Consider the following 27,709-nt stretch of genomic DNA (forward strand, 5'->3'; position numbering starts at 1 on the left):
TGGATGAGGGAGATTTTGGAAGGTTTATTTGAGCCCCACAGCTCTGATCCGTATTGTTAATGCAAACGAAACCCAACAAACTAGCAAGACGTTACTTCAACCCATCTGGACTTACGGATCATGTATCTGTCCGTACCTTTTCTTTTTCAGTTGTTGTCTTTCGACCCTGGTTTATGGTTATATAAAGATACAAAATTTACTTTCTAGAGTTTACTCTTTCAGTTGACCAATTCGGGCAATAACTTCATTTTGGTATCCACTTTTGGGTACCAAAGCGTGGAGACAGACCACTTTCTCAAGCGCACATAGACAATTTTCCGACTCAGGATCTCAAAATGGATATTTACGGTTATGGATAAAAATCAAATTTGAAGTTTATTTGTACAAACACATTTGTAAATATCAATTGTCAACGGTTGTAAAGAGAACTTTGAAAACTTAAAAGATTTTATTTAAACATCAGTATACATAGATTACAAATAGATCAGTATACATCTTTAATTATTTTTATTTTCAAATAATATATTTCTTAAAAGAAAATTATTTTGGTTAATTATATTTTCTTTGCAAATATTTCTTTTTTCTTAATATATTTTTTATAAAAGTAATCTAAAAACTCTTTATTTTAACGTTTCTTAAGGTTTTGTAACAAATCGTTCCTTACAGCCTCTTTCATCACGTCGGGATATAATGAACAAAATTTTTCAACTGCTTGCTTTAGTTGTTTCAGTTCTTCTTCAGATTTGTATCTTTTGTTCATAATTGTAAGTCTTACTTGATTGCAAGCTATGTGGCACACATCGACAGGTTTTCGCGTCCAGAACAAGTAGCGCTTCTGCAATAAGAGATTTTTTTTAACATGAACAATTGATTAACTGCATTTAGATTTTTATACAATATTTCATAAATCATGAGTGTATACAGAATTGGATTTATTTTATGTGCTATATTAATAGTTCCTGCTTTCATGCCTTTATTTTGGGCCTTTATTACCTAAGGTTCATGAAAGAACAATCCTCTAGATAATAACAGGATAATTTATTAAACTGGGAATGGTGGCCATAAAATGGAACTTTTTGATTTTTTACGCACTAAGTGTCACCACACTTTCATCATTTGAGGAAGCACTGTCCACCGCCGTCTTCTTCGTCAATTATGATATCCAACACACCCAATAATCCGTTTAAATTTTAGTTAGTAAGTGTTGATTCATCTTCATTCTAATAGACCTCTAATTAAGCAATATCTAGATTTTATAGCAATAAAACGGAGTTCCATTTTTATACTTATGCTAATAAATTCGTATTATAACGATTCTTCCACAGTTCAAATGTCTAAATAATAAATATATTTTCCCCTGTCTACAGGCAGAGGTGACCTCAGGATCTAATTGACGGATTCCAATGTGTGTTCATAAAAGCTTTTTAATTCGCCCAATATCAGCACTAGATTAGATTAAAATATCAGGACGGGGCCTACACCCCACGGCACCGCAGCCAAAAGAGGCTTATAGGGCCTTCCCCTATTTTAATCTAGTAGTCAAAACCTCCCCTACTACAGAGGTTAAGGACTTTCCCTTCTAATTCTTTTTGCGCTACTATCTCCGTTGGTCACAAAGATCTAAAGGTTTCATAGCTCAACCACTGAACTGCAACGCAATAGAGAAAATCGTTTCTGGGCAACCCTAACAAGAGCCTCCTTCATTTCTGGGTTCTCCTTCCAGGAACGCTCTTCTGTGGTCTCACCGCATCCAACTTAAGGTCTGGCATAATTCCACCACTTAAGTACAGAATCAGCCAGTGCACCTTTCTCAGAAACGTAAGGAACACCATTAGCTTTTGATTTTGAATGTTTTATTTTTATACTTTTTTTTTATCCTACGGGAAAGGTGAAGGATCAACGGTCACCTGAGACAGACCCCCCCCCCACTTCCACAGGAAGGTTACATTACCAATGGGATTTGCGGCCCGGTGCCGCCAGGTGGATCGCTACCTGATCGCACATATATTTTACTACTCAGAACGCATTCCGCCTCGACACGAGTTCCCATCTCAGCTTGGGGGGGTCAGGAAAGGGATAGACAGGATCAAAGGAGGGATAGAAGCAAGGATTAGCAGCACTATGCCCTATGTGTACTGGGCGTTTAAGTGTATGTAGCTCATGTTCATGTTAGGCTGGATACCCGCAGAGTCACAAAATACGCTGAATTAGTAGCTAATCCACTTCCCCCAACGAGGTAATATCCACACACTAAGTATAAAGTCAGAAATTTTTGCAATGTTTGGAGAGTGTCCCTTCTGACAGAAACTAGATACTGACCAAAGAGAAAGAGAAATTACTGGAGAGATTTCCAAAGCAAATTTAACCTGGAACCATCGAAGACTTTAAACCAACTCACTTCTACTATCCCTCGCTAAACAGACGGACATACTAATGCTAAGATATAGTAACATATGAGGTATTAATATAACAACTTTTCATTCATAAGAGGAATCAAACAAATTAATAATATTACGTACAAAATGTTTTCGATCCATTTTACACTCTGCTGCCATTAAAAAATACTTCATCATCAGAACTATATTGTATTGATGAAAGATGTAGTATGCTATGGCAAGAACGTAAGTTTGATAAAGGTAAACTTCGTCCTGATAAGTTTTTAAAGCATCTTCAAAAATTTTTTCTGAATTGAACTTAATTTTCAATTCAAGTTTCTTATCAATTATGGTCATGAGAGCTTGAAAGTTGCCATTTTTTTCAGAAATATATGCATGTTTGAATCCATTTTCATTCTAGAAAAAAAGAAGTCATTATTCTGATTACTCCTCAAAATCCCAGATTCTCTAATGCCTTACAGCCTTCCTATAAATAACTGATAAACTTCATAAGAAAAAGGTTTCAGACAGAATTCTTTAGATACAGACAAAACTGCCAATCGCAAGGTAAGGTAAGACATTAACAGTTTAATGCATTGCACTTCCTCGCAGAGATCCCGAATAGGAGTCCAGCCTTTCCTTAGATTTACTCATTTCAAAAGCCTGTTGCAGCTCTTTATCCTGTTATAGAATCAGAACGTGAAGTACACTAAAAAGTGACTCATAGGAGCCAATATCTCGAGGTACTAATGTGCCTTAAATTTACAGAAATAAAAATAATTATTAACCCTGGTAAGTGTTAATTTGAGAATGCGGTGGAAGGTCAAAGTAAAGGCCGAAAACAAAAATTATGATGTAAAGAAAATTAAACTAAATTTTTGACTTACATCTCCTAACTCAAAATATATTTTAGAAGCAATATGATTACTGTATGTATGATCTGGAGCTACTTCTAAGCATTCCTTAATCGCCCTAATTAGGTTTTCTAATTCTATTGCATTTTCTCTCTTTTTACCATTATACTTAATTACTTTAAATTGACCATCAATACATCGGATCTTTATTTGAAGATCTTTATGAGTTTTCTCGTTTAGATTCAAGGCTTCTCTGAAAACAAAATGAAATATCTGGTATCAATGCTCTTGCCTTCACTACACTTATACCTAATATCTATATTCTTTATACATTTTTATTATTTTTTTATACTTTTCGTACTAACTGTTCTTATTATTAAAAAATGTAAATGGCTAATAAATTAATTTTCGCAAAAAACAAGAATTTTTAATTCGTTCCATTTATACATACTTATAAAGATTGTAAGCATTTTTATAGAAATCCTCATTCATTCGTCCTCGATGTATAATTTGTTTTCTGTCTTCCGAATAGCTGTAGATAGTTTTTAAGCTTGTAGCAACGTCTAAATACGTCTGGGCCATAAATACAGCATTTTGAGGAGTTTTGTTCAGTTTATATGCATTCTCCATAGAACTTAATTCTTCATCGGTAACTTTTTGTTCACAAGAATAATGTCTTATTCTTCCAAGCAATATTCCCACAAAAAAAGACCATTCCGATTCATGGGGATTTTCTTTCAATGCTTGCCTTACCAAAGTTAAAGCACACTTGGAGCCTGAAAAAAAAGAAGGTGCATTAGAACATATAAATGCAGCTAATAAGCCTCCGCCGAGCAGTGAACGGTATTTATCATAACTTCTTTAATCAATAATAATAATAAAAAAATAGAAAATGTGTTGAACTTATGCTGTGACCAACCAGAAGAAAGCATGGAATTTTAATGAAATCTGATCTAATGTTCCTTAAACTAGGACACGTCTTCAAAAACTCAAAACATCTGGGAGACACAAAGCGACACTCAAGGTTGATGGAAATGTTTAATACAAATTATATGCCTTTGTATGAAGGATTTGTTACGAACTCTTCATTTAATACTAGATAAATAAATAATTTCTCTTTGGGTCTGGAAGAATTGTATTGACAATTCGATTATGACAGAATTAATAGTCGTAGCAGTAATGGCAAAAATCAACAATCAGTAAAGGTTAATGAAAAAGAAACATAGTAGAATGGTTTGGAATGATTGTTTATCCTCAGCAACAATGTTTGGAGGGTAATACTAAAGAAGATGATTCTACAGTGCATTTTCTTACAATGTTACCTCAAGCGGCAAATACCTCTACAGTTATCTGGTTCTCTTTCTCCAATCTCAAAATGTTATTGAAAATGAATTATGTATTACAAATTAAAATGTTTATTTTTTTTATAAATTGTTTTCAGTGCAGGGCTCTCTTTTTGAATGATTTAACCAGAAAAAAAATCATTTTAAAAAACTTTTATTTATGCAAATGTATAGAATTATTTTGGGAAGGTTCTCTAATCAGAATTACATATGTTGTGCAATCATGTATGATTTAGAATTTAATAAGTACGCCGATTCTAGTTTATTATGACTGCACTTATTTCGATTGTTTCCACAAGATTTCTTGTTTTTTGTTTGCTTTATTATGTTCAAGATGGATAAAAGACTCTTTATATAGATATCTGCTTTATAATTGGGTCTACATTTAATTATATATCGTACACTTTTATCTATCTGTTGTTTACTATTGTTCTGTTTTTACTTTTCACTTACTGAAGTTCAGGGCATGTTAACAGATCAACCTATGCTAAATTCTTAATTGTTTATACGTAATAAATAAATGAAATCTTGCTAGATCCATGCATAAAATTTGGTGGCAGCCCACTGGTACAGCTTAGCCCATGAAATGCCGACGCACTTTCTAGTCTTCAGCCCAAAATAATCATCGTAGGAAATAATCCAGCAGATGATTTTGATGGGAAATACACGCTTAAATTTAAGGGGGGACAGTGTGGTAACGTTATTATTATTATAAGCCAAACAGTACGAACTGATCTTGGACTGTCAAAGACTTTGGAAAAAGAATGTAGAAAAAAATTGAAGTCTCCATTTTATTTCACGCTAACTGGCAGTGAATAATTACAGAAGATGCCGGGCTCTTACGGGGGGGAAAGAGTAATTGTTCCCAAAACATCTAGAGGCTCAGAGCAGGAAGAACTGGTATGCATGGCATGAATGAGACCAGATTTTACCCGAGAAGAAATGTCGCGAAATCGCTAAGAGTGTATAAGGGTACCACGCCAAAAAAAAGTTATTGCATATACAAGGCCGAAGATGATAAGTGTTTTTAGTTAAACAATGTTTCTTCATAATGAAATGAATAATGCTGAACTACTTTTAGCTCAGCTCTCACTTACCTTGTACACCGTACTCTGATAAGATGTGTGCTTTAATTCCAGTTACTGCAGTTTTCTGTTCAGCAGATAATTCGGAATATTGCGGAATATTTTCCGTTTCCTTTAATAATAAAAAGAATTTTTTTTATAAAAATGATTTGTTACAAAGCGACGAATAGCAATATAGTTCTTTCTATTAACTAAGCTTTAAGACAGTTCTTTAAGAGACAGTTTAGGGTATAACAACGTTTTTAAGTTTGCAAGTTTTAGCGAGTTTGTTTGACAACTGTAGAGAGTCTCAAGAACTCAAAACTGGTTTCTTCTTACTCCTTAAACCTAATCTTCTTTCACCTTAAACTAATCTCCTTACTTCATAAAACCTAAACTTCTTACACCTTAAACCTAACCTTCTTACTCCTTAAACCAAAACTTCTTACTCCTTAAACCTAACCTTACTTCTTATAACCTTAACTTCTTACTTCTCAAACCTAACTTTCTTACTTATTAAACCTAAACTCCCATGAAAGAGAGAGAGAGAGAGAGAGAAAAAAATGCAGGGTACATTTTTATACAGACTAATTTTGTAGATTAATATAGATTAATTTAAAGAATAATACTTATACAGGCTAATTTTTAAAAACTACATTAAGGATTCAGGAATCTTAAAAAGAATATTTCCTGAGAAAAATCAAAATAAAAAATTAGTCCGGATTGCAATTCTTTTCCTTAACTAGAAACTAAAAATAAAAAGAAAGTGTTCTTGATGTTTATGTGGGCGAAAAAACTCTAACATTTCTGTTGAACACTCTGATAAGAATATTTCGTGAGTGAACATGAGAAAGTATTAGACACAAATAATTTACCTTTACAAATTCAGAATTTGTTAGTATATCTTTCTTGACAAAAAGTTTAGTTGAATAGACTACATGCTGAAAAGATTTTTTATATTTATTTAAAAATGCATCGTTCTTTTCATTTTCCAGAATAGTAATGGATTTGTCTAATTCACTGAACGCTCTTGAAGCATCTTCATTTATACAGTACTCATAAGCTGTAGCCAATGAAAGCAGGAGGCTGAAATTCAATAAACTTCAATTTAGAAAGAAAAAAAAAATCTAATCTTAAAAATTCGATAGTCAAAATTACTTTGAATCAGATTTTAATCTCCCAAACCTCGGTTTACCATTTTACGAGCACAAAAAAACCAAGCAGTAAAGTAGAGCACTTATTTAAAATAACTAATGAAAATTATTTTGAGTTAGTGATATTATCAAAAGAGTCTCTGGAACCAGTTTTGTAAGTTGATTAGTAATTAAAATAAAAATTATTTCAATGTTCAAAAATTATTCCAACATACTTTATCCAAGGTTGTCCAGATACATTATTATTTTTCTGCAACAAATGGTCTAATTTGCTTTTTATAGGAGCATCTAATTTAATATCTGCCAGATTCCAAGTAAACGGACATTGCAATTGTTTTAGGATGTTTTGTTTAGAATGTTCCATGACTGATAACGGCCAAGAAATCTAAAAAAAAAGTAGAAAAGAGTGTATGATAATAAAAGTTACTTTATGCTAATCTATAATCTATTTAGAAAATATTGGGATATTAAAAAAAAAAGAAAAAATGCTAACTAACTAAACTGTCAATTGCGTCTGAACATTCACAGAAGTTAAACCTCTTCTTTACTGAGTTTGTAGAGAGTTAAAGTGCACACAGTACTAACAATCCAGCCGGCTACATTCCCCACCATACTGAATTCTTTTTAACTCAAGGTTGTTTTCCCCACTACTTGTTTACAAGCATTTTAAAGCTTAAATCCCCTTCTTTAAGGGTTTTAATCTTTTTAAATCTCCTTATAATTAATAACTATTATATTTCCTGTGCATTTATTCAATTTTTTTCAATAATTAATGCTTTTAATTATGTTTAATTAGCCTAATGTTTTGGGATTATGATAGCTAGAAAGAAATACTTTTTAAAATAATTTATTTTTACGTTTTTGTAACAAAAAATTACAAAATATAAAATATGTCTTATGAAATAGAAATAACTAGAATGTTTTTTGTGTGTGATATATTTCAAAGCATGGGACCACACACAGTCCTTCATTGCATTTATCACAGTAATATCTAGTATCCTTTCTTTTCTGCGCTTTTTTACATACTGCGCAGGTTTTCCGTGGGCTTTTTACTTTTGGCGAGTCAGGTATTAGCTTTGGGAAATGTCTCTCTGTCAATCTAAATGGTGCGGATTCTGATGACCGTCGCCCGGATTTTTTCCTTTCTTTGTGGTGATTCTCTAAGATTTCTCTAATTAGAGAAAGTTGAAAATCGGCGAAAGGCATTTTCTTTCTCGTTGTGATTTTATGCAGGATATAGGCATTCATTATACACAAATCTAATATGTGGAAAAAATACTTCCTATACCATTTAGACGATTTTCTTATAGTTTCCACAGTTGACAGTATCCTATCTGCTATATCCACTGCACCCATATTTTTATTATAATCAATTACACATGCAGGCTTCATTTTTTTCAACCCCGTAACAAAATCAGTTTTGTTACTTTCAACCATTGATGCATCATGACAGGTTGTCAGCATCCAAACCTCTCTCCTGTCGCACCATTTCATCGCAAGTAGCATTTTGGATGCCCGAAAGGTTAATTCGCCTTTTTTCAAATTTCCTTGCATTGAAGGCATTTCTTTTCTATTTTTTCTGACTGTTCCACAGGCATTGAACCTGTTCTGATGAAGCCATTGGAATAAAATTGGGCTGGTATACCAGTTGTCCACATACACTGTATGGCCTTTGTTTTTGTAAGGATCCAGCAAAGTGGAAACAATGTTCGCCGATTTTCCCAAATCTTTATTTTCAATATTCACATCTGTTGAGGCTCCTGTGTATATAATGAAATCCAAAATGTAATTTGTTTGGCAGTCACAGAGTACGAAGGTTTTTATCCCAAATCTACTCCGTTTTGATGGGATGTACTGTTTGAAAGAAAGTCTACCTTTGAATAAAGTTAAACTTTCATCAATACATAACTTCTGGAACGGGTAGAAACATGTTTTAAATTTACCTCTGACAATGTCGACAACTCGTCTAATTTTTATTAGAGGATCATTTGTAATATTGGTGAGAGTGTTGTCACTAAAATGAAGAAAACTCAACAGAAGCAAATATCTGTCTCTTGCCATTATTTTTGTAAATATTGGCGTCTCTAGAAGAGTATCTTTGGTCCAATATTCTGAATATTTTAATTTCTTAATTCTAGTCATGAGCATTGATATCGCCAAAAAACAATACATTTCATCTGTATCGGTATCAACCCATCTTTTTAGTCTGGATGAGATCCGACTCACTTTTCCTATACACAAATTACCATAATTATTTGTTTCAATATAATGATTTTTATTAATCCTAAAGTAAAAAAAGTAGTGAAATAATTATAAATTGAAGTTTCACTATCTACCTTAATTTTTGGACCAGAATTAGTGCCATCAAATTTGTGTATGGTTGGGTTCAAGTCTGTTACTTTCCACGAAAAATAATTTTCATAATCTGTCTGCCTACCTGCTGTTTCCTCATCAGTCTCATCAAAAGACTCGGAATCAGTTGAAATTGCAAGCGGAGACGGAGGGAAAGTTGATGGTCGCGGAGCATCCGGTTCCTTGGATGTAGATGGTCTAGGCTGATCATCAAAAGTTGATGGTCGCGGAGCATCCGGTTTCTTGGATGTAGATGGTTTAGGCTCTTCATATTCTTCTTCTGAAGAAGAAAATTCTTCTTCACTATCACTTACTGTCAAAAGTTTTAAAATTTCTTCTTCACTTAGTATTTTACCAGCCATAGTTTCTAAACTGAAGAAATAAACTAAAATCTGAACTGTAATAAAATAATCGGAAATTCAAACTCACTAAAGTCAATAAATTCAAAGTAAAAACTATAATAAACTATCCGAACTTCTAAGAATAACTAGAAATAAAAATTAAAACAATAATACTAAAAATAACGCAATAGAAACTAATAAATAAACGCAAATAATAACTACTAAAAATTCAAAAAGTGTAACTAAAAAATTGCAAATAGTTGGTACTTGAACGAAAGCAAACGCAATAGTGATAAAAATATGTATGCAAGTGTGTTATCCACCCTTAACATGTGTTCATAGTCGTAAAAACATAAACCATACAATAAAAAAAAAGGATCAGGTAGAAAAACTAAATCTAAAAAGGAAAAATAGGGTTCTAGTAGGTAGTGGAAAAATCAGTCTGTGTACGAAACAATAAAATTTAAAAACACAAAGTTGCTATCTATTGCCATTCCAGTAAATTAAAAATATTGTCGATACCATAGATTGTATAGATGTCGCTGGAGAATTGAAAACTAATAGAAATATAACAAAAAAAATGTCAATAGATGTCGTTGGGAGAATTAAAAAAATAACAACACAGACACAAAAAAAATGCCATCTATTATCATTGTAGTACATTAGAAATATTGTCGATACCATAGATTGTATAGATGTCGCTGGAGAATTGAAAACTAATAGAAATATAACAAAAAAAATGTCAATAGATGTCGTTGGGAGAATTAAAAAAATAACAACACAGACACAAAAAAAATGCCATCTATTATCATTGTAGTACATTAGAAATATTGTCGATACCATAGATTGTATAGATGTCGCTGGAGAATTGAAAACTAATAGAAATATAACAAAAAAAATGTCAATAGATGTCGTTGGGAGAATTAAAAAAATAACAACACAGACACAAAAAAAATGCCATCTATTATCATTGTAGTACATTAGAAATATTGTCGATACCATAGATTGTATAGATGTCGCTGGAGAATTGAAAACTAATAGAAATATAACAAAAAAAATGTCAATAGATGTCGTTGGGAGAATTAAAAAAATAACAACACAGACACAAAAAAAATGCCATCTATTATCATTGTAGTACATTAGAAATATTGTCGATACCATAGATTGTATAGATGTCGCTGGAGAATTAATGGGGTGTTAGTACCACCAGCACGTCAAGTCAAACCGCATATATGAGTAGTTAGCACTCAAGAGGTTTTAAAAGTTTCATACTGATTATGATTAGTGATGGGCTATTAGAGCGGACTCGTTCCAGTGGAACGAGTCCGATGGTGGAACGAGTTGATTCAAATCCCTATTTTTAAAAAAAGTGATTCCGCCCCGCCCCAAAAAATTGAGGCAAATTAAAATGAAAATAATTAATACTGTAGTCGTTTACACTTAAATAAAACTGACTTGAGGCTACTATGTAGAAGTTCACTGACACATTCCAACTTGTAAGAGGAATCCACACCAAAATACAAAACCTGGCGAGCTTGAATACTGATGCTTGAAGAATAAAATAAGTTCCAAGGTTTTTTAAGAATATCAATTCTAAAATAATATTCATTTTATTATTTTGTTAATTTCTAAACAAAATTAGGGGTCGATCTAAGGCAGGGAGGCGAAGGAAAAATAATTTCGTACCCAATATAGCGAACCTTGAAAAGAAACACCAGGCACACCCATCTCATTAATTAAAAAGCAATGCTGTAGTTACTTTACTTATTACTGTAATGTTGGGTTATGGGAAAGGGGGTGGTTAATCACAGAGTTAGGTTCACAAAATAAAAGATATATTTCCTATCGTTACAAATAACAGAAATAATACAAGTAATAGAAATAATACAAATAATAACAGAAAGTAACTATCTTTGTCTTATGATTCTCAAAGGAAAATATTACCAAAATAAGTAACTGTTTAAAATAAACATAAAACAACTTCCTCTACGCTAAGTATACCATATACACACATACGCACGAGCACACTCACTCACATGCGTACTCACACACACACACGGTACATATACACACACTTACTCTCAATACAATTATATACAATCTTCTTTATACTAAATACTATTAACATAAATATGAGTTTTAGCCGGTCACACTCTTGTATTGTTAGTTGTAGCTGAGCCGCCCCGTCTTCCACCAAGTAGGCCGTCGATGCCCCGTGTAGGGGAGGGGAAGGGAACACCAATACCGCCACACAAAGCTAGCTCACCTGCGGTACCTCCTTTCACCAGAATAGGGATGGCGATAGTCCAGTAAAGGGCCCTTTAGAAGTCAATTTAGCCAAGCGAGACGGTCTACACTCGCACCTGTCTCTCACACAGCGCTGACTCACTCACTCCCACACTCTTAGCTAGCTCCACTGCTTGTTGGGGCCTTCCCCCTCCACAGAGGCCCCCACCACTCGCTGCTACTGTAGTGTATTTCACTACATTACTTACAAGCTGTGTGCCAAATCTTTAACTTAGCGGCTGGATTATCTTCATTGGCAAAAGTTAAATCGTGTACATGTTATTACGACGATCAAAGTAATACTGAGCTAAAAAATAGTATTACTTAACTTGTTTACTTACTGCTGTATCCCTCCCACTCTATCACCTATTTCACAAACATTCGTCGATTGGAAATAGGTTTTAATTAAATATTCGTTTCATTTGAAAACAAAAAACATTATAACGCTTTCTCAAGATGTTTTGAATTTTTAAAAATTTGTTTTTGTCCATTACTCTTATAAAATACGAAGAATTTCAAATAAAATATAATATACAAACAGAATGATCTAGAATGCAGGTGGAGTCAGTCGTCGTTACCATGGCAATGGAACCGTTTAACAACTCTGGTTCCAGTTCCAGCATTTTCTATTGGCTAGATTCAGTGAACGAAAAAATGGAACGAGTCCGGTTTCAAAAGGATTTAAATCACTCCGGATTTAACTCCACCAATTCCAGTGGATTTAACTAATGAAATTGCTGGTGTTGGATTAAATTGTAACGTTTTTAGGATTGGTTTCGGCCTGGAATCCAACAGTCCACCTAAATGTAAAATTTCCTATATAGTCTAAAATTTGAATATTATCCTTATAATAACTTATTCAACCTATTCTAACTTGTAACTTATTATATTTTTATGTGAATCGATTTTTTTACAAGGCTATTTTTACAATCCTTTAAAAAGTTTTATGCCTGCCAATTCTATTCAGTAGCTAATGTTAATGTAATCAATACTAATCGAACTATCTAGCCTTATTGAGATTTTGAGCGAATACAATATACTTGGTCTCAATTTCATAATACTCATAGACAGAATATCTGTACAAAACTTGAGTTTGAGGCTATTTACATTCTGTAATTAATAATATAGCTAACTTACGATATATCTACAAATATAGATGAGGTAAGTTACTCTTCCATAAGATATACATTACAGTGAACATCCATCTTGTATACAGTATAATTAACACTGATTACTAATTACCGTTCCAAATTATTGCTTCATAAATCATTGATTGAAAGAAGATTCTGCTTAGATTGCGCAATATACAGATGATAGATGATTCTTGGTAAACTTGATACATATTTATTGAAATTCTATTTAAAGCGGAGATTTTTTTTAAAAATTTTAACTCGCATTTATGACGTTTTTATTATTATATTATTTAATGTGCTCCGCCGGTTACACTACCAGCGGCAGCACCGGTAACTGGTCGTGACTCTTGACTCGGCCTAATAAATTTCCCAAATAATGAAGATTAACACCATTAAACGATAATTTTTTTTTTTGACCATTGAATAACAAGTAATTTATTTCAGAACATATTTTGATTAATTTCTTGCTCTAATGTAAATCGTTTGCAATAATTCAACTCAAATTTAGTAGCAGGCGCTGAATTATAACGGTAAATTTATTTTAATTTATATTATAAACGGAATTTTGAAAAACGATGGACATTATTCCATCACATTTCTCCAAATTGAGTGAGTCAATTGAGTTGTAGAGTAAACGGCTCATTTGTGCTTTATCTTTTTTTTTTAATATAAAAATTATTTGTTACTTAAACAAATTTAAATAGAGCATGCTTATGTAACAATAACCTCTTAGACCTGACTTGTCTACATTGTATAAAAAAAAAAAAATTACAGGTTCAATTTAGGGAAATGACGTGTAAAGTGGGTCGAAAAGTCAATATAGGTTGGTATCAGACTGCACTGATACTCTACTTAGAAGTGCGACCACCCAAACTTGATTTGATTTCAGATCAAAAAGCATAAAATATCATATTCAACCATTCATTCGAGCTTTCCAAGTACTGTGATTCCTTTGCAAAGAGCATCATAAGTAGGCTTTTACTTCTGGCTATTCTTGTTTTACCAATTTCATCAACTGTAAATTGTGATCTAAGGTTTTTGCAAATTCTAAAACTATTTGAATTAATTTATTTTTTAAACGTTTTTTTTTTGGATTTTGTGGTTACGTTTTTTTTGGATTTTGTGGTTACTTTTTTTTGGATTTTGTGGTTACGTAATTTTGTTGATTATGACAAATAGTTACTACTACTCAAATCATCCGAATTTATTTTGAAATTATGTACTTCAAATTGGTTTTTAATTAGTTTTACTGAAGAATTATTTTTAATAATGTTGAAATCTGATGGAACTCTAGACAATTTTGTTTCATGCTTTGTTTAAACTAAGCCAGTCTCTAAGCTGACTCTTTGGCCGTTCGACTTTGTGGAAGCTCTAACAAATATAGCGTAGACTTCTTAAAGTCTTTGTATCTAGTTCATGAGGGACAAATCTTACATCTCCAACTACAAAACAGTCTTCAATATAGGCCTCGTCTAATTCCCGTTATTACAGAAAAAAAAAAGCCTAAGTAAACCAGGTGGCAGATATCTCATCTAAGAATCCTCTGTAGCTCCTAACTTTTTATTCAGATTCTTCTCTGTGTTTTTCTTTTACAGCATTCTCGAACTAGTTTTTTTGTTATTACTCTAGTTGACAGTCAGCGTTAAATGGATTTCAGGTTATTTTTCCTTTCCTAAATGGCTGCAGAGAACTTCTATTTATCTCCAATATCGTTTCCTGTAAATTATTGTTGTTCTACTTAAAAATCGAAACAAATATGTATAAAAGGAAACGAATTGAGTGGTGTGCGAATACTGGATTCCAACGCGAAGATACCGGGTTTGAATCCAGCTGCTGGCCTTTAGATTATCTCTTACTAGAAGTTTTTTTACAGTTCACGGTCCGTAACAAGGTACCACTGTCTGTAGGCCGGCATTGCACTGAAGAAATATCCGTCTTAAATAAAATAAAATGAAGGAGGATTTGTCCTGTATTATAAAGAAAATCTGGGAATTTTATCTTCTATAGAAAAAGAGCTTTGCGTTTTTTGTTTTTTGGCGTCTATTTTTGCTACAATCGGCGCGTCGGCACTATAAGTAACAATGATAACAGAGTAACAAATGAAGCAAACGAGTTGAGAAGTTGTTGGAACCCCAACTTCACTTTGCTGCATAATTGAACAGCTACATAATTTTTGTAAATAGGAAAAAAATAATTTTTATATGTATATAGAATTGTTTATTAAAGAAAAATAAAAAAGGAAAAGAGGCAAATAGCCCATTTTAAAAAAGTCTTTCTCAAGACTCTGGAATGGCAGTGTGGTTCTTTGGACGGTACAGAGATAGCGACGCAGTCGCGACGCCAGGGCGCGGCACGGTCGACTTCGCTATAAAAAGGGCAGAATCGGCCGTGTCTGCATCAGTCTAAGAAAATTTTTCAACTGGAAGACCTCCACAATAGCTACCTTAGCTGGAAGATTGCTGACTGGACCTTGCTCTCAAAACCTGGATCTCTGTACCGGCCAAAGGACCTCACTGTCCAGACCAGAACAAAAATCGATCACTTAACCCCTGTATTTTGAAGAAAGAAGAAAGAAGGAAGTGCAGCACACGAGTCGCCCAGTTCACCAGCTACGAAGGCAAGCCGAATCACCAGCGCTGCCACAGTGTGAGATACGAGCGAGGACCAGGCCAATTGGTACCGGGGTTTATCGGGGTGCTGGCCACACTGCCGGGGCTCCCAAAGCCGGTTGACTGGTATTAGCGAACGGCCCTTTTCAGGGCCTCTCACATCCCTTTGGCTGTGGCCTTGCGCTGGGATCAAGCCATTCTCGGAGCGGCGCAGTAACTTCAACCAACAGTGTGAACGGTCCTTTTCAGGGCCACCCAACTGTACGGCTTCCCCGCTGGGGAGCGCCATAGGCGAGTCAAGCGCCGACATATTTTTTGTGAACGGTCCTTTTCAGGGCCATCCAGTCACTTGTACCTGCGAGCGGTGAGAAGAAGAGCTTGTATACTGGACTTCATCCCTCGGCCGCATTGGTATACAACAAAGTTATCCAGTGGTAACACTCCAAAACATTAGACTGTTAGTCACTCTCTTCACTTGAGAGGAGATCATTGTCTCTTAAGGCGTCTTGTCGGGTTATCAGGAAGTGTTCTAGAAGAATGATTTTGAGCTAGAGGATTTATATGAGATTGCAGGCTGAAGTGGAGTTTTCTGTATCGTGTATTAGCAACTTGTTTTTGACAAAAAGAATGTTAAGGTCAGTGGGTATTGTCAGAGTGGAGACATAAAATGGAGCGTTTACAATAGTTCGAAGTATTTTAGATTGAAGAGATTGAATCCTTTAAAGATTTGTGCGTTTGGTTGAACCCCACATCTCTATTCCATACGCCCAGATGGACTTCAAAATATAAGTATAAATCAGTCTTTGGTTGTGCAGAAAGAGTTTTGATCTAACGTCTAAGAATCTTTTAAGTAGTCGATAGCGTCTGTTTAGTTCTGTTCCTTTAAGTCTAGTGTGGGGGTTCCAAAAACGTCTTCGGTCTAAGTAAAACCCAAGATAGCGGGCACTACTGGTAGAGGTGTTAGGTTATAGAAGACTCGAGGAAGGAGTAATGCGACGAAGAGTGAAGGTGACGTTTTGCGACTTGGTTTCGTTAAGTTTTATAGCCCATTTCTTGAACCATTGCTCTAATGAGAAGAGATGTGACTGCAGATTTCTGTGTACTAGGACAGGATCATGATTAGAGGACAGTAAGGTGGTGTCATTTGCGTATGTGAGAAGTGTGGTTTTAGGATCAGTTGTTATTACTGAAGTTTAAATGGAATAAAGAGTAAGACCCAGAATGCTGCCCTGTGAAAAGAAAAATAGCAAACAATTGTCAAAGTTGGGTGTTTTTCAACGTTAAGCATTTTCGTGCACTTTTTGACGATCAACCCTTATACAACTCTCCTACCGGACAGTTTTAATATAAAAACACAGCACAATATTTTAATTTTTTTTCCATGCATATTGAATAATTTGTGGCGTCACCCTTTATTAACAATAACAATTAACAATAAGTTCAGATCATAGTTAAATAAAAACTATTAAATTACGGTTAGTGAAACTTAAAAACAATATCTTCTCAAAGAGAAAAAAAGAAGAAGAAGTATCCATTAAAAGGTTTTAAGGTGATGTCAATATAATTAGGGCGATTCTCTATAAAGGCAAATATTTTCACACCTTAAAGCTTATCGATTTAGCGCTTATTTATGTAATAGCGAAGTCCATTTAATTAAATCCAATAATGGCAGGATCAAAAAAATAGTACACTAGGATATTTTCCACCTGGTTCGCATTAAATAATTAGTTGAATGCAAATTGCGAAATCCTAACTACAGGATAATTACAAATAACTATTGGACAAATAATAAATTTTTTATTACATTGGTATTAAGGAAACTTTTTTACAATTAACTTGGCCAATCTATTTTTTTTTTAAAATTAAATTGTCTTTTTAAAATGATAAAATGATAATGAAAATAAAATGATAATGAAATTTCTTCATGGGAATGCATGTTTATACATGCTTCGTCTTTATCTACGTAACATGCATGCTGTTGAAGTAGCTCTGATCGTCCAATTATCATTATAAAATATAAGAAAATCAACATAATTGTAAATTTTATTTGATACCAATTTAAATTGAACAAATTAATAGTTGAGAAAAAGTGTTTATATAAATAGTCAACCCAAAACAATAGAAGAAAATTTCAAAAACGATCGTTAGTAATTTTAGGATTAGCCCAATTTATTTCATGTTTTATATATGACAGGGTGTTCACGGAGGAGAGGTCGAATCTTCGGTAGGTCATTCAGCAGCTCAAATGCAACAAAAAATATTCTATTCACTATGGCCCAATTCTCAATAGTGTCCCAAGATATTTGCATTTTTAACTTTTCCGTCGATATTCGCGTTTTTCACCATAAAAACGGTCATAACTTTTCTATCCTTTATCCTGCAACAAATCTGCTTTTTCCAAACGAAGGAGCATTAAATTTCTTATAAATCTGCAGAACCTAAAGCCTCAAAACGTTTCTTATAAACAATGAAATTTTTACTTTAATGTCTACAAAATTAGTTCTCGATGATTTTGGTCAAAAGTTTTTTAACTTTTCCTGTAATTGGGTGACTCCTTGATTCATTAATCATTGAATAAATGCATGGAAGACGGTTTTCAAAAACAGATTTTATTATTCTGTAAAGAATATAATTTTATAAATAAATTAATACAATACATTTATTTATTTACAAGACGGGCAATCACCCAGTTACAAAGAAATATAATTTAAAATAACATTTAATAATAACTCAATATATAATAATTATAGAATATACATATATCATACATTTATACATATATATATCGTAGAATAGAAATAAAGATAAAATAGAAATAATATATACACATAATTTACTTAATAGATGAAAAATACTTCAAAATATGTACTATAAAATATACTTTAAAAATAGAAACTTTACTCAATTAATAAATCTTAATATCACAAATGACCGGTAAGTTTTCCCTAGTACCAATCACCGCAAATACATTAATACATACATAAATAATTAAAACAATAAAATACCTGTAAAGAATAATTAAATTACTAGTTATATTTCACCGTCGTTAAACACTATGAAAAACTAACGTAAACACTCTAAAATGTCGCTAAATCTTCCTAGACTATAACCTAACCTTCAGGCTGTGTGGCGTTGTCGGTAGCCCCCTCTGACGGCACTTTTACATGCAGTTAAAACTCAGCCTTTTGTTTCCGCTAATTTTTTTTTTATTGAACAAAATCAAATTCACTACATTAAGAGCTGCATTACAAATGACTGAACCCCCTCTCAACAACAAAAAAATTATTATTTATTTATTTTTATATTTTGTTTTTGTCTGTTTAAATAATCACTGCCTCCCTCTCTTCCACCAGAATGACTGACCCAACTATTATTTTCTTCTTAACCCCTAACATTCTGAAGGGAATTTTAGTGAATGGAAAGGTCTAGGTTAGGTGATCACGAGGCTAACATCGTTTTAGACGTCGTGCAAGATTATAAGGATAAGTTGATGCGGAAAGAGTTTGAGCTGTTGAATTGGAGATTGGCACAACAGGCTTCTGTGGAAATTGAGGAATCCGTGAATGGATGGTTTCAGTGACGAAAGGGATATTTAGGACTTTGTAGCGTGAGGTTAGAGACATAATAGGGAGCATTTCATGTTAAATAACCTAAATCAGCTTCAAGAGTTTTGAAAAAGAATTAGATAAATAACTTCCTCAGACGTCGAGACCCACTTCCCCCTTCCCTCAATTAAGCACTTTTACATACTTCGATCGATGACGAAATCTAATAAAGCAATTATTTTCCGGTTAAGTTTTTTAGCCAATATTAAGCAGTCTAGTTGGAGCAATCCATCCACCTGGCTCTAATCTTCTCCATGCTTTGTTTAATATTATCCTCCATTTCAACCAGCTAAACTTTGGCAGTTAACAGTTTAACCTCATAAATATTGGGTCACCAATTTGAGCTTTGTGATTAGGCATTTATTGATGTTACTTTTAACATATCTCGTGATCTATGCTAATTAATTCAGAAAGATTTTTTTTTTTTGCCACTTTATTAGCCATATTTACAACTACAACTAATGTTGCAACAAGTAAATTTGATGATTCAGGTTAAATTCACATGAAAGTCGTGATAAGAGTAATCACCCATTGGTGAAACTCTTTCTCGGTGGATATTACACTCACATCATTAGCTCCCTAGACCTCTTCCGCTTCAAGCGACAAGGAGGATTGTCTGGAAGGTGTGCTGAGGAGAGTTGTTGCCCAAGAGGATTAGGATGGAGAGCTAGGTGGCTGTGAAATTTGCGACAGCGAGTCTTTATTAGATCAGAGACAAAGGGGTTGTGAAGGTCAGTGTGTATGGTAAGGTTAGAAATGTAGTATGGAGCATTCAGGATTTTCCGTAGGATTTTAGACTATACGTAGTGTCTGCAGGCGTTTGGAGTTAGAGGGTTTGGTTGAGCTCCACACTTCTGCTCCGTATGTCCATATCGGTCTTAACAGTGTCTTGTAAATAGTTAGTTCGTGATTCAAGTCGAGTTTGGATCTGCGGTCAAGTAGTCTAGTAAGTAGCTTGTAGCGTCTGTTCACGTCTTGTCGTTTCAGTCGAGTATGTGGGTTCCACGTGAGTCTCTTGTCAATGTACAGTCCTAAGTATCGTACTACGTCAGCTGGAGGAATCGTTACACCGTTCAGTTGAACTGGTGGACACGCAGATTTTCGTAATGTAAAAGTAATGTTCACTGATTTTTGTTCATTAATTTTTATTTTCCATTTTCGGAACCAGGTTTCGAGAAAATTTAAATGGATTTGACTGTTCTGACTGGCTTGGACCGGATCGGAGTGGGATGAAAGAATTGCAGTATCGTCAGCGAATGTTGAAACTATTGTATTTTGGAATTCAGAAAGTTAATCTTATTTTTTGTTTTTGATAAAGCTATGAGCTCTTTGTGAGTATTAACGATACTAATTATTCTAATTATAAGTGTGCTTGTAATTGTTAGCAGTTATTATTAATAAGATTTTTAAAAAAAATTCTGGTCTGCACACCCGCATGACTTCTCTTACTGAAATTCTGCCATTAACAGAAAATGCCCCGAATGTATTTTACCTGAAAAATTGACGAAATAAACTCTTTTTATATAAATTAAAAGTTGAACGTATGTCTGTCTAGGAAGCTCTCAGGAATACGAGGTGTGGCTATTAAATAACGAGACCACTGCTGTAAAACATTTTATTTTAAATTTATACATATTTAGTTATTATCACCTTCAATATACACCCCTCCCCTATCCCTACAAAGCTCCATGCGAATTTACCATTGTTCGAAACAGTGCTGGAAGTCGTTTTCTGTGAGCTCCTGCGTGGCGCGGGCCGCTTTTTCTTTCACAGCTTCAAAGGACTGAAATCGTGTTCCTTTTTAATGCAGATTTGTCTTTGGGGAACAGATAAAAGTCACATGGGGCCAGGTCAGGCGAATAAGGCGGATGGTCTAAAACTGGGATGATGTACTTGGCTAGAAACAACTTGACAGACAATGCAATGTGAACCGGCGCGTTGTCTTGGTGGAGAACTCATGACTTGTTCTTCCACCAATCGGGTCGTTTTTTCCTTACTCTTTCACGGAGTTAAGCAAGCACCTCACGGTAGCAATGTTGATTAATTATAATCGATATTTTCATCCGTTTTGGACATGGAAGTACGACCCAGGCGGTCATCATCTCGGACGTCTTCTCGGCCATCTTGGAAACGCTTGAACCACTCAAAAACTCGCGCACGTGATTAACATTCATTGCCATAAACTTCTTTTAATAAAAGATAAGTTTCAGTAGCGGTTTTATCAAGTTTTGATGTGAAATTTCACTTCAATTCGTTACTCTACTGCATGTGTAGTATCATGTTTTCGGCAAAACGAAACTAACACCTCTTACACAAACGACGGTTCCGGTCAGACAGATTTCTCTACAAACGCGTGATACGCTGCAATCGAAAGAGAAGGCTTTAAGCTGCACAGCTGTCGGTCGTTATGATTTGGCGCATGCATAGTTCTTCTGTAACAGCATCAGTCTCGTTATTTAATAGCCACACCTCGTACAACTCTTGTCCAAGGATGGTAATGTAATGTAATATATGGTATGAATAAGGAAACTTTTATTAGCACACAATTCCAAATTTTTGCTACGCTTGAACCATATTTCTAGTTTAGTGAGAAAGATTTACATGTTTAGAATGAAGGTGTAGGTTCTGGATAGGAAGAAAGGAAAACTGAGCCATCTGCAACAAAATCGATGATTGTGCGAGAGGAATTGTGGTATGTCAAGCAGAAGATGATGTAAAGCAAATGACCCAAAATGTACATCGGCCATAAAATTAAGATGATTTAAGATTTCGGTAATTTAACATGACCGCAATACTTTCCTTATCAAGTAAAATAAAGTAATAATTGATTTTTTTAAAAATTCAAAGTATAATATTTTGAACATTTATTTTGAGTTTGATTGAATAGGAATAAATAAATAGAAGCTCTTAGTAACAATGCCACTATTTGCACAATGAAAGTGTAAATCATACGACTCCATTGTGCACTATAAAGATAATACCGATGTTGGTGAGATGTATTCCTTTGTCGAGTTCCATTGTTACACTCGACTACTGGAAGTGGCTCATTCACTCAACTCAGTCTTAACAGATATTCCTGTTTTTGACATGCTTATCATATCTCAGTTCCAACTCTTTATTTCCTTTATTTAAAATTCCTTTTTTGTTTTGTGTATGTAATTGTAGCTCTTAGGATTAAAAGTTAATTAATAGATTTGGATGAACATTCACAATTTACGAGTTTTGGTTTAAAAGCAAGCTCCTGGCAGAATTCTTACCGTTTTCACAAATCTAAGCTCCTACAGTTACTTCCTCAGGTGAGTAACCATTCTAACATGAAAATTTTAACTTTAATCTCTCTTTATACTGGTTCTACACATCACTAAGTGCAGCTTACACCAATAATGTATGTCCTGGACATATCCTAAGGAATGATTTCTTACCCTTAGAAAACTCAGATTCCACACTTCTTGGTGTTACTTGCAAAAGTGATAACGTATGTCCCTCTACAAACGAAACAAAATTAATTAATATTACTCAAAATTATTGAGTTGTACGGAAAATAATGCAGGTTTTTATGTTTTCTTTAAAATACCCCTCCAAATAGTAAACTATGTTTGTTGGGCTTTTGACTTTCATAAATATAAACACTTACGAGTATTAATCCTCTTTCAAACAAAAATGTTTGTTTACCTCCGTAATATTTTGCTGTTTGGAAATAATTCAGTCTTTACTAAGATGTCAAAGCGTGATTTTCGCATAATTTTTTTACGGGCCCAAACGGCCAGAAATATCAACGATGTCTGGGGCGAAGGCAGCATAAGTGAGTGCACTGTTCAACGGTGATTCCAGAGTTTTCGAGAGGGAGACTTGAGCCTTGAAGTCAAAGAAGGCCGTGGAAGAAGTTCTACCCATGATGACGGTGTTCTCCAAGCTTTGGTGAGAGAAAATCCCAGATCAAAACTGTTCGAGAACTGGAGGGAAACTCGAAGTCAGCAAATCAACCGTCGATGACCATCTCAAGGCGATTGGGAAGGTGAAAAAGCTTGAAAGTTGGGTTTCTCACACATTGAACGACCGCCAAAAAAAGATCATCGGTATGAAATTTATGCTGCACTACTTTGCCGAAACAACAGCGATCCTTTTCTGTCCAGAATTGTGTCTTGCGATGAAAAGTGGATCCTATACAATAACAGCAGACACTCTGGACAGTGGCTTGACAAAGGAGAAGCAGCACGACATTTTCCAAAGCCCCCCAAATCATCAAAAAAAGGGGATGGTTACTGTTTGATGGGCTTCATTTGATCTGATTCATTACAGCTTCTTGAATCCTGACGAAACCTTGTAATGCCGAATCGTATTGTAACCAAACTGACGTAACCCGCCAGAAATTGGCAATAATGAAGCCATCTTTAGTCAATCGAAAGGGGACCCATTCTGTTGCATGACAACGCTCGGCCACATATCTCACGTTTGACTTCCCGAAAATTGTTGGAGCTTGGCTATGAGAGTCTGCCACACCCGCCCTACTCACCGGACCTCTCGCCTACTGATTACCATTTTTTTTAGACACTTGGACCGCTATTTACAAAATAAAATAATTTATTGACCAAAGAACATTAGAAAATGCGTTTTCTGAATTTATGAATTCTAAGGATTCCAAATTATATACAGAGGGTATGGAAAAGTTACCCACACGTTGGCAGAAATGTATAGAAAGTAATGGAGAATATTTTGATTAATAAAAACAGTTGTAAATCATTAATTTTTATTTTTTTCTTTTAAAACCATAATCCTGCATTATTTTCCGGACAACCCAATATTAGACTTTATAGTTTCATTGTCTATATGATATTTTTACATGATTATTGTTTCCTCTGCCTTGTCTGCTTATGATCAGAGTTCATAAGAGAAGGAGTGTCATATTAAAGTACTATTTTACTATAATACTAGCCCTGTAGGCGACCTAGTACCTAGGTCGAAAGCTCGGAACAATAAATAAATATCATGACTGAAATTAGCATTTATTTTTTCATCCTATAGATATGTGTAGTTTCTGCCAAATAGATCTTTTAAATGGCAGTGGATATTTGACTTAAGAACACAAAATGTCGCTTTGGTAGGGAACGTCTCTAGGATATGATAGAAAAAGCAGCTTAACTGGAATTCATCTTAATGGACAAAATTCATTATCTTTAGATACCGAATTCGTTGCATCACTTAGTCTGCAACTTATGAAAAGCTAGATAAGGTTCCAATTTGAATTAGTATTTTTTTGGCATTGGCTTTCGCCATACAGCCAGCATCGTCTAGGTGCTTATCACTAGAATATCACTCACTCTCCATTCTTACTTATAAATACATTCGCTTCACGCATTCATCCCTCTACTTTATACAACTATTTACATAAACTACAGCTAATGGATAGATCAGTACTCTATATTCCTGCCATCCTTATAGCTTAACCAAAATTAAAATCAAGTAATCCTTCTCTAATCATTTTTTTCCATTCATTCTAATCGGCTTTAGCTTTTAAATACATTCATATTTCTTTGCTAGCTCTGCTACAGATTTAAGCACATAGACGTTGGTGGAGAATATTATGTCTTCGTAGCGAAATGGTGCATCTAAATACCTGTATATGTCGTCAAACATTCGTTTCCTTTCTACCACATAACGTGGACATATCGTTATTACATGTTTGAATCGCAATGTACGCAAAGAGGAGAAAGAGGATGAATTAGTATTGCTAGCTGCTATTTGCAGTTAGACAAAAGTTATGTCTAATGCAATCATTTTTTTCTTCCTGCCTACATTCAATGGATTTTTCCGCAACAATTATTTGCTACATCTCTAGCAATTTCTTTATATTTCTCTTTCTTTAGTACTTAAAGTGAAGTGGTCAATCTTCTGATTTTCACACCAAATGGAAACATTTCAAGTGCTTCATTTAGTTCAATTAAGTTGTGATTCAATGGGCTGTGGTAAATTATTGGAGATTTCTCGCGTTTTCTTTTCAATAAAAGTTTTCTTTCTATTTATTTTTTCATTTATTTACTTCTTTATTTTCTCTTTCAGAAAACTATTTCACTATTATAATTATTTCAATTTATTTTATTTATTTGAGCATTCCCGTTTGAATGATTATTGTCTCAGTCAAGTTTTATGATCAGGTATATGACAAAGTAAGTTACAATATTAATTATCAAAATTGTCAAAGGAAATTGATTTTCATGATCAATACATTCTACAAATGGGGTGTTATTGATTTATCTTTAATTCCCTTCACTAACTACGTCTTTGACCTTAACATCTGCAATTATTGTCTTGAGCTGTTTAACTCCAATTATTGCTCCAAGATACTTGTAGATGAACATTGTTGCTCTTCCTCTTAAAGATAATATTGGAGTCATGATAGTAGTCCAAGGTGGAGATGCTGAATCTGAGTAAACAATAAATTGTATCATTATCTCTTATTAGATGTTTTTTAGTACAGTTGACAACGTGATATCTGATTTAAAATGGTATAACTTTACAAAATAATTATTCAATTTAAACGAAATAAACACCCATTACGTTACTTCTTTGCCAACAAAAAACAATTGGATTAATTCGATCATAGTAAAAATTGTGACGTTATATTCAAGGAACGCGACGAATGCCGTTTTTGACCGCTGAATGTTCTACCAGCAAGAAAGTTATACAGATGCTTGGAAAAGAAAAGTATTCATTGACAAATGGTCTGGAAAGGGTGTGGATCATGCAGAACTTTGTTCAATTTGTGGACAATGATTTGTGAAAACATGGTGAGCCCATAAATCCAGATACTTCATGCAATTGGATTTCAACCTAGTCATGTCGGCAATAAAGTAAGTAAAATAATGCCTATATTTTCAGGCGGATTTTACGTTCAACTAACAAATTAGGTGCCTTGGAGAAGGCGACTAGCTAGCCTACTTTATGGAAAATTACTCGCATTGATTAATCCAATTGCCTAGACCGGGAATCGAACCGAGTACCATAAGACATCTTTGATACGCAGGCTTCGCCTCAAACAGCTCGGCTATCATGGCGCCGAATGTTATTAATAAAGCTCTTCATTAATGGCTTCCCCAGTTTCTAAATTATTTATAGTAACCACAAGGTAACCATTATTTTGTTTTAATGGTTTTTAGAAGACTTAGGTAGTTCAACTACTTTTCATAAGCTTTTCTGTTATCGTTCAATCCAAAAATGGATTTGTATTTTTATTGCGAAGAACCAACACCTAAACCTTAATACTTATCATGTCTTTTTCTTGTCTTTAAATCATGTTTCTTGGCGATCACACGAACTGTTTGAGATGAGTTAGCTTTCTCGATGATCCTTAAAAACATCATATTCTATTACCAGATGTCCTAAGATAAGTGTATCAAAATCTGCAAACCGAAATTTCTGGAACCAAATTTTGTAAAAGCTACACGATTGTTTTTTTTTTTTTGAGATTTCAGTTCTAGTTTGAACTCATGAAAAGTTTAAATAAAAAGAACCTCAATATTGTTATATTATAGACTGTCACCGTCCAGGAACACTTAATTTGTTAATTTGATGTAAAGTTCGCCGGCAAAAATAGGCATTTATAGGCTATCATTAACACAGTATTAAGTATAAGTACCCAACCACGTCAAAATCTTCAAAACTCTCTAGCCAATTGCAAAATGTATGCTAATGAATAATAAGCAAATGTTATCATTCAAAAATGACAACATATTAAAATTTATCTTAATTTGGATTCCACCCAAAGGTTCGGTCAAAATCTCACAGTTGGATTTTATTTTAGTATGATAGTGGACCAAATTGGATGGAATATCACTAGTCGGTTGGATTTTTCAATAAATTTGTTTACAAATTTTGATCTTAAAATTACTATTAATTCCTAAGTGCCGTGCTGGCGTGATTGTCTAGAAGAGATGGATCAGTAAGAAGAAGTATGGTACTATTCTGGACAAGTGCAAGAAGCGAAATCTTGTTTACATTAGCATTAACGGAGAAGAACACTACGGATTTTTTTTTATATTTCTGATTCTGTTTTTGCAAGAAATGTTCAAGATCTTTGTTGGGGAATAGAGCATCTGTTATCTGGCAGAGAATTTTCGTTTTGAGAAGCTTAGATTTTCCTTGCATTTGTATATTTTGGTTGCGTTCTTATAGAGTTGTAAGTCCTTAATGCCATAAACGTTTCAATATGTTGATCGTACAATTGTATCTACATTTATAAAATGGCTACTTCTTTCTAATTTCGTTCTTTTCAACAGATACATTTTATCAGAAGTTTGAATCTCGGAACTTTTTAGGAAAGTGAATGTGATAATAATATTAGTTGTTTCATAAGAGCAACTCTAAATTTGAAAAGCACCCATATTTATAGCATCTTAATGGTAGTTTCTTTTTTCTTTAAGTTGGTATAAAATGTTTTGCTGAAATCTGCTTAAAAAAAGCATTACATTAAGCAAGACTCAAAATGTACATTTGTTGAACTTATTTTGCATAATAATTTTTTTTTACACGATTATAACTTGATTAAATATTTTAGATTAAGTTTTTTATATTTCTGTCAATAAAAAGTCATTGGAAT

The 27,709-nt window shown here is 33.9% G+C and overlaps 2 protein-coding genes across 3 annotated transcripts in view; one reads left to right on the forward strand and one right to left on the reverse strand.

The window, feature by feature from the left end:
* Window positions 1-27,709, forward strand: part of LOC141457119 (tachykinin-like peptides receptor 99D) — a 470,553-nt gene that overhangs the window by 65,366 nt on the left and 377,478 nt on the right. The window lies entirely within an intron of this gene.
* LOC141457116 (uncharacterized) overlaps window positions 430-27,709 on the reverse strand; it is a 76,024-nt gene continuing 48,744 nt past the window's right edge. The window contains exons 2-8 of the mRNA XM_074133650.1: window positions 7,006-7,175; window positions 6,512-6,722; window positions 5,670-5,769; window positions 3,681-4,005; window positions 3,263-3,482; window positions 2,520-2,792; window positions 430-835 (exon numbers count right to left, since the gene is read on the reverse strand). Coding sequence (XP_073989751.1) covers window positions 626-835; window positions 2,520-2,792; window positions 3,263-3,482; window positions 3,681-4,005; window positions 5,670-5,769; window positions 6,512-6,722; window positions 7,006-7,154 — 1,488 coding nt within the window. The 5' untranslated portion in view covers window positions 7,155-7,175 and the 3' untranslated portion in view covers window positions 430-625. The remainder of the gene's footprint in view (window positions 836-2,519; window positions 2,793-3,262; window positions 3,483-3,680; window positions 4,006-5,669; window positions 5,770-6,511; window positions 6,723-7,005; window positions 7,176-27,709) is intronic.

Source organism: Rhodnius prolixus, unplaced genomic scaffold (assembly GCF_049639745.1).
Source record: "Rhodnius prolixus isolate KJV_2025 unplaced genomic scaffold, Rpr scaffold_10, whole genome shotgun sequence".
Taxonomy (NCBI): Eukaryota; Metazoa; Arthropoda; class Insecta; order Hemiptera; family Reduviidae; genus Rhodnius; species Rhodnius prolixus.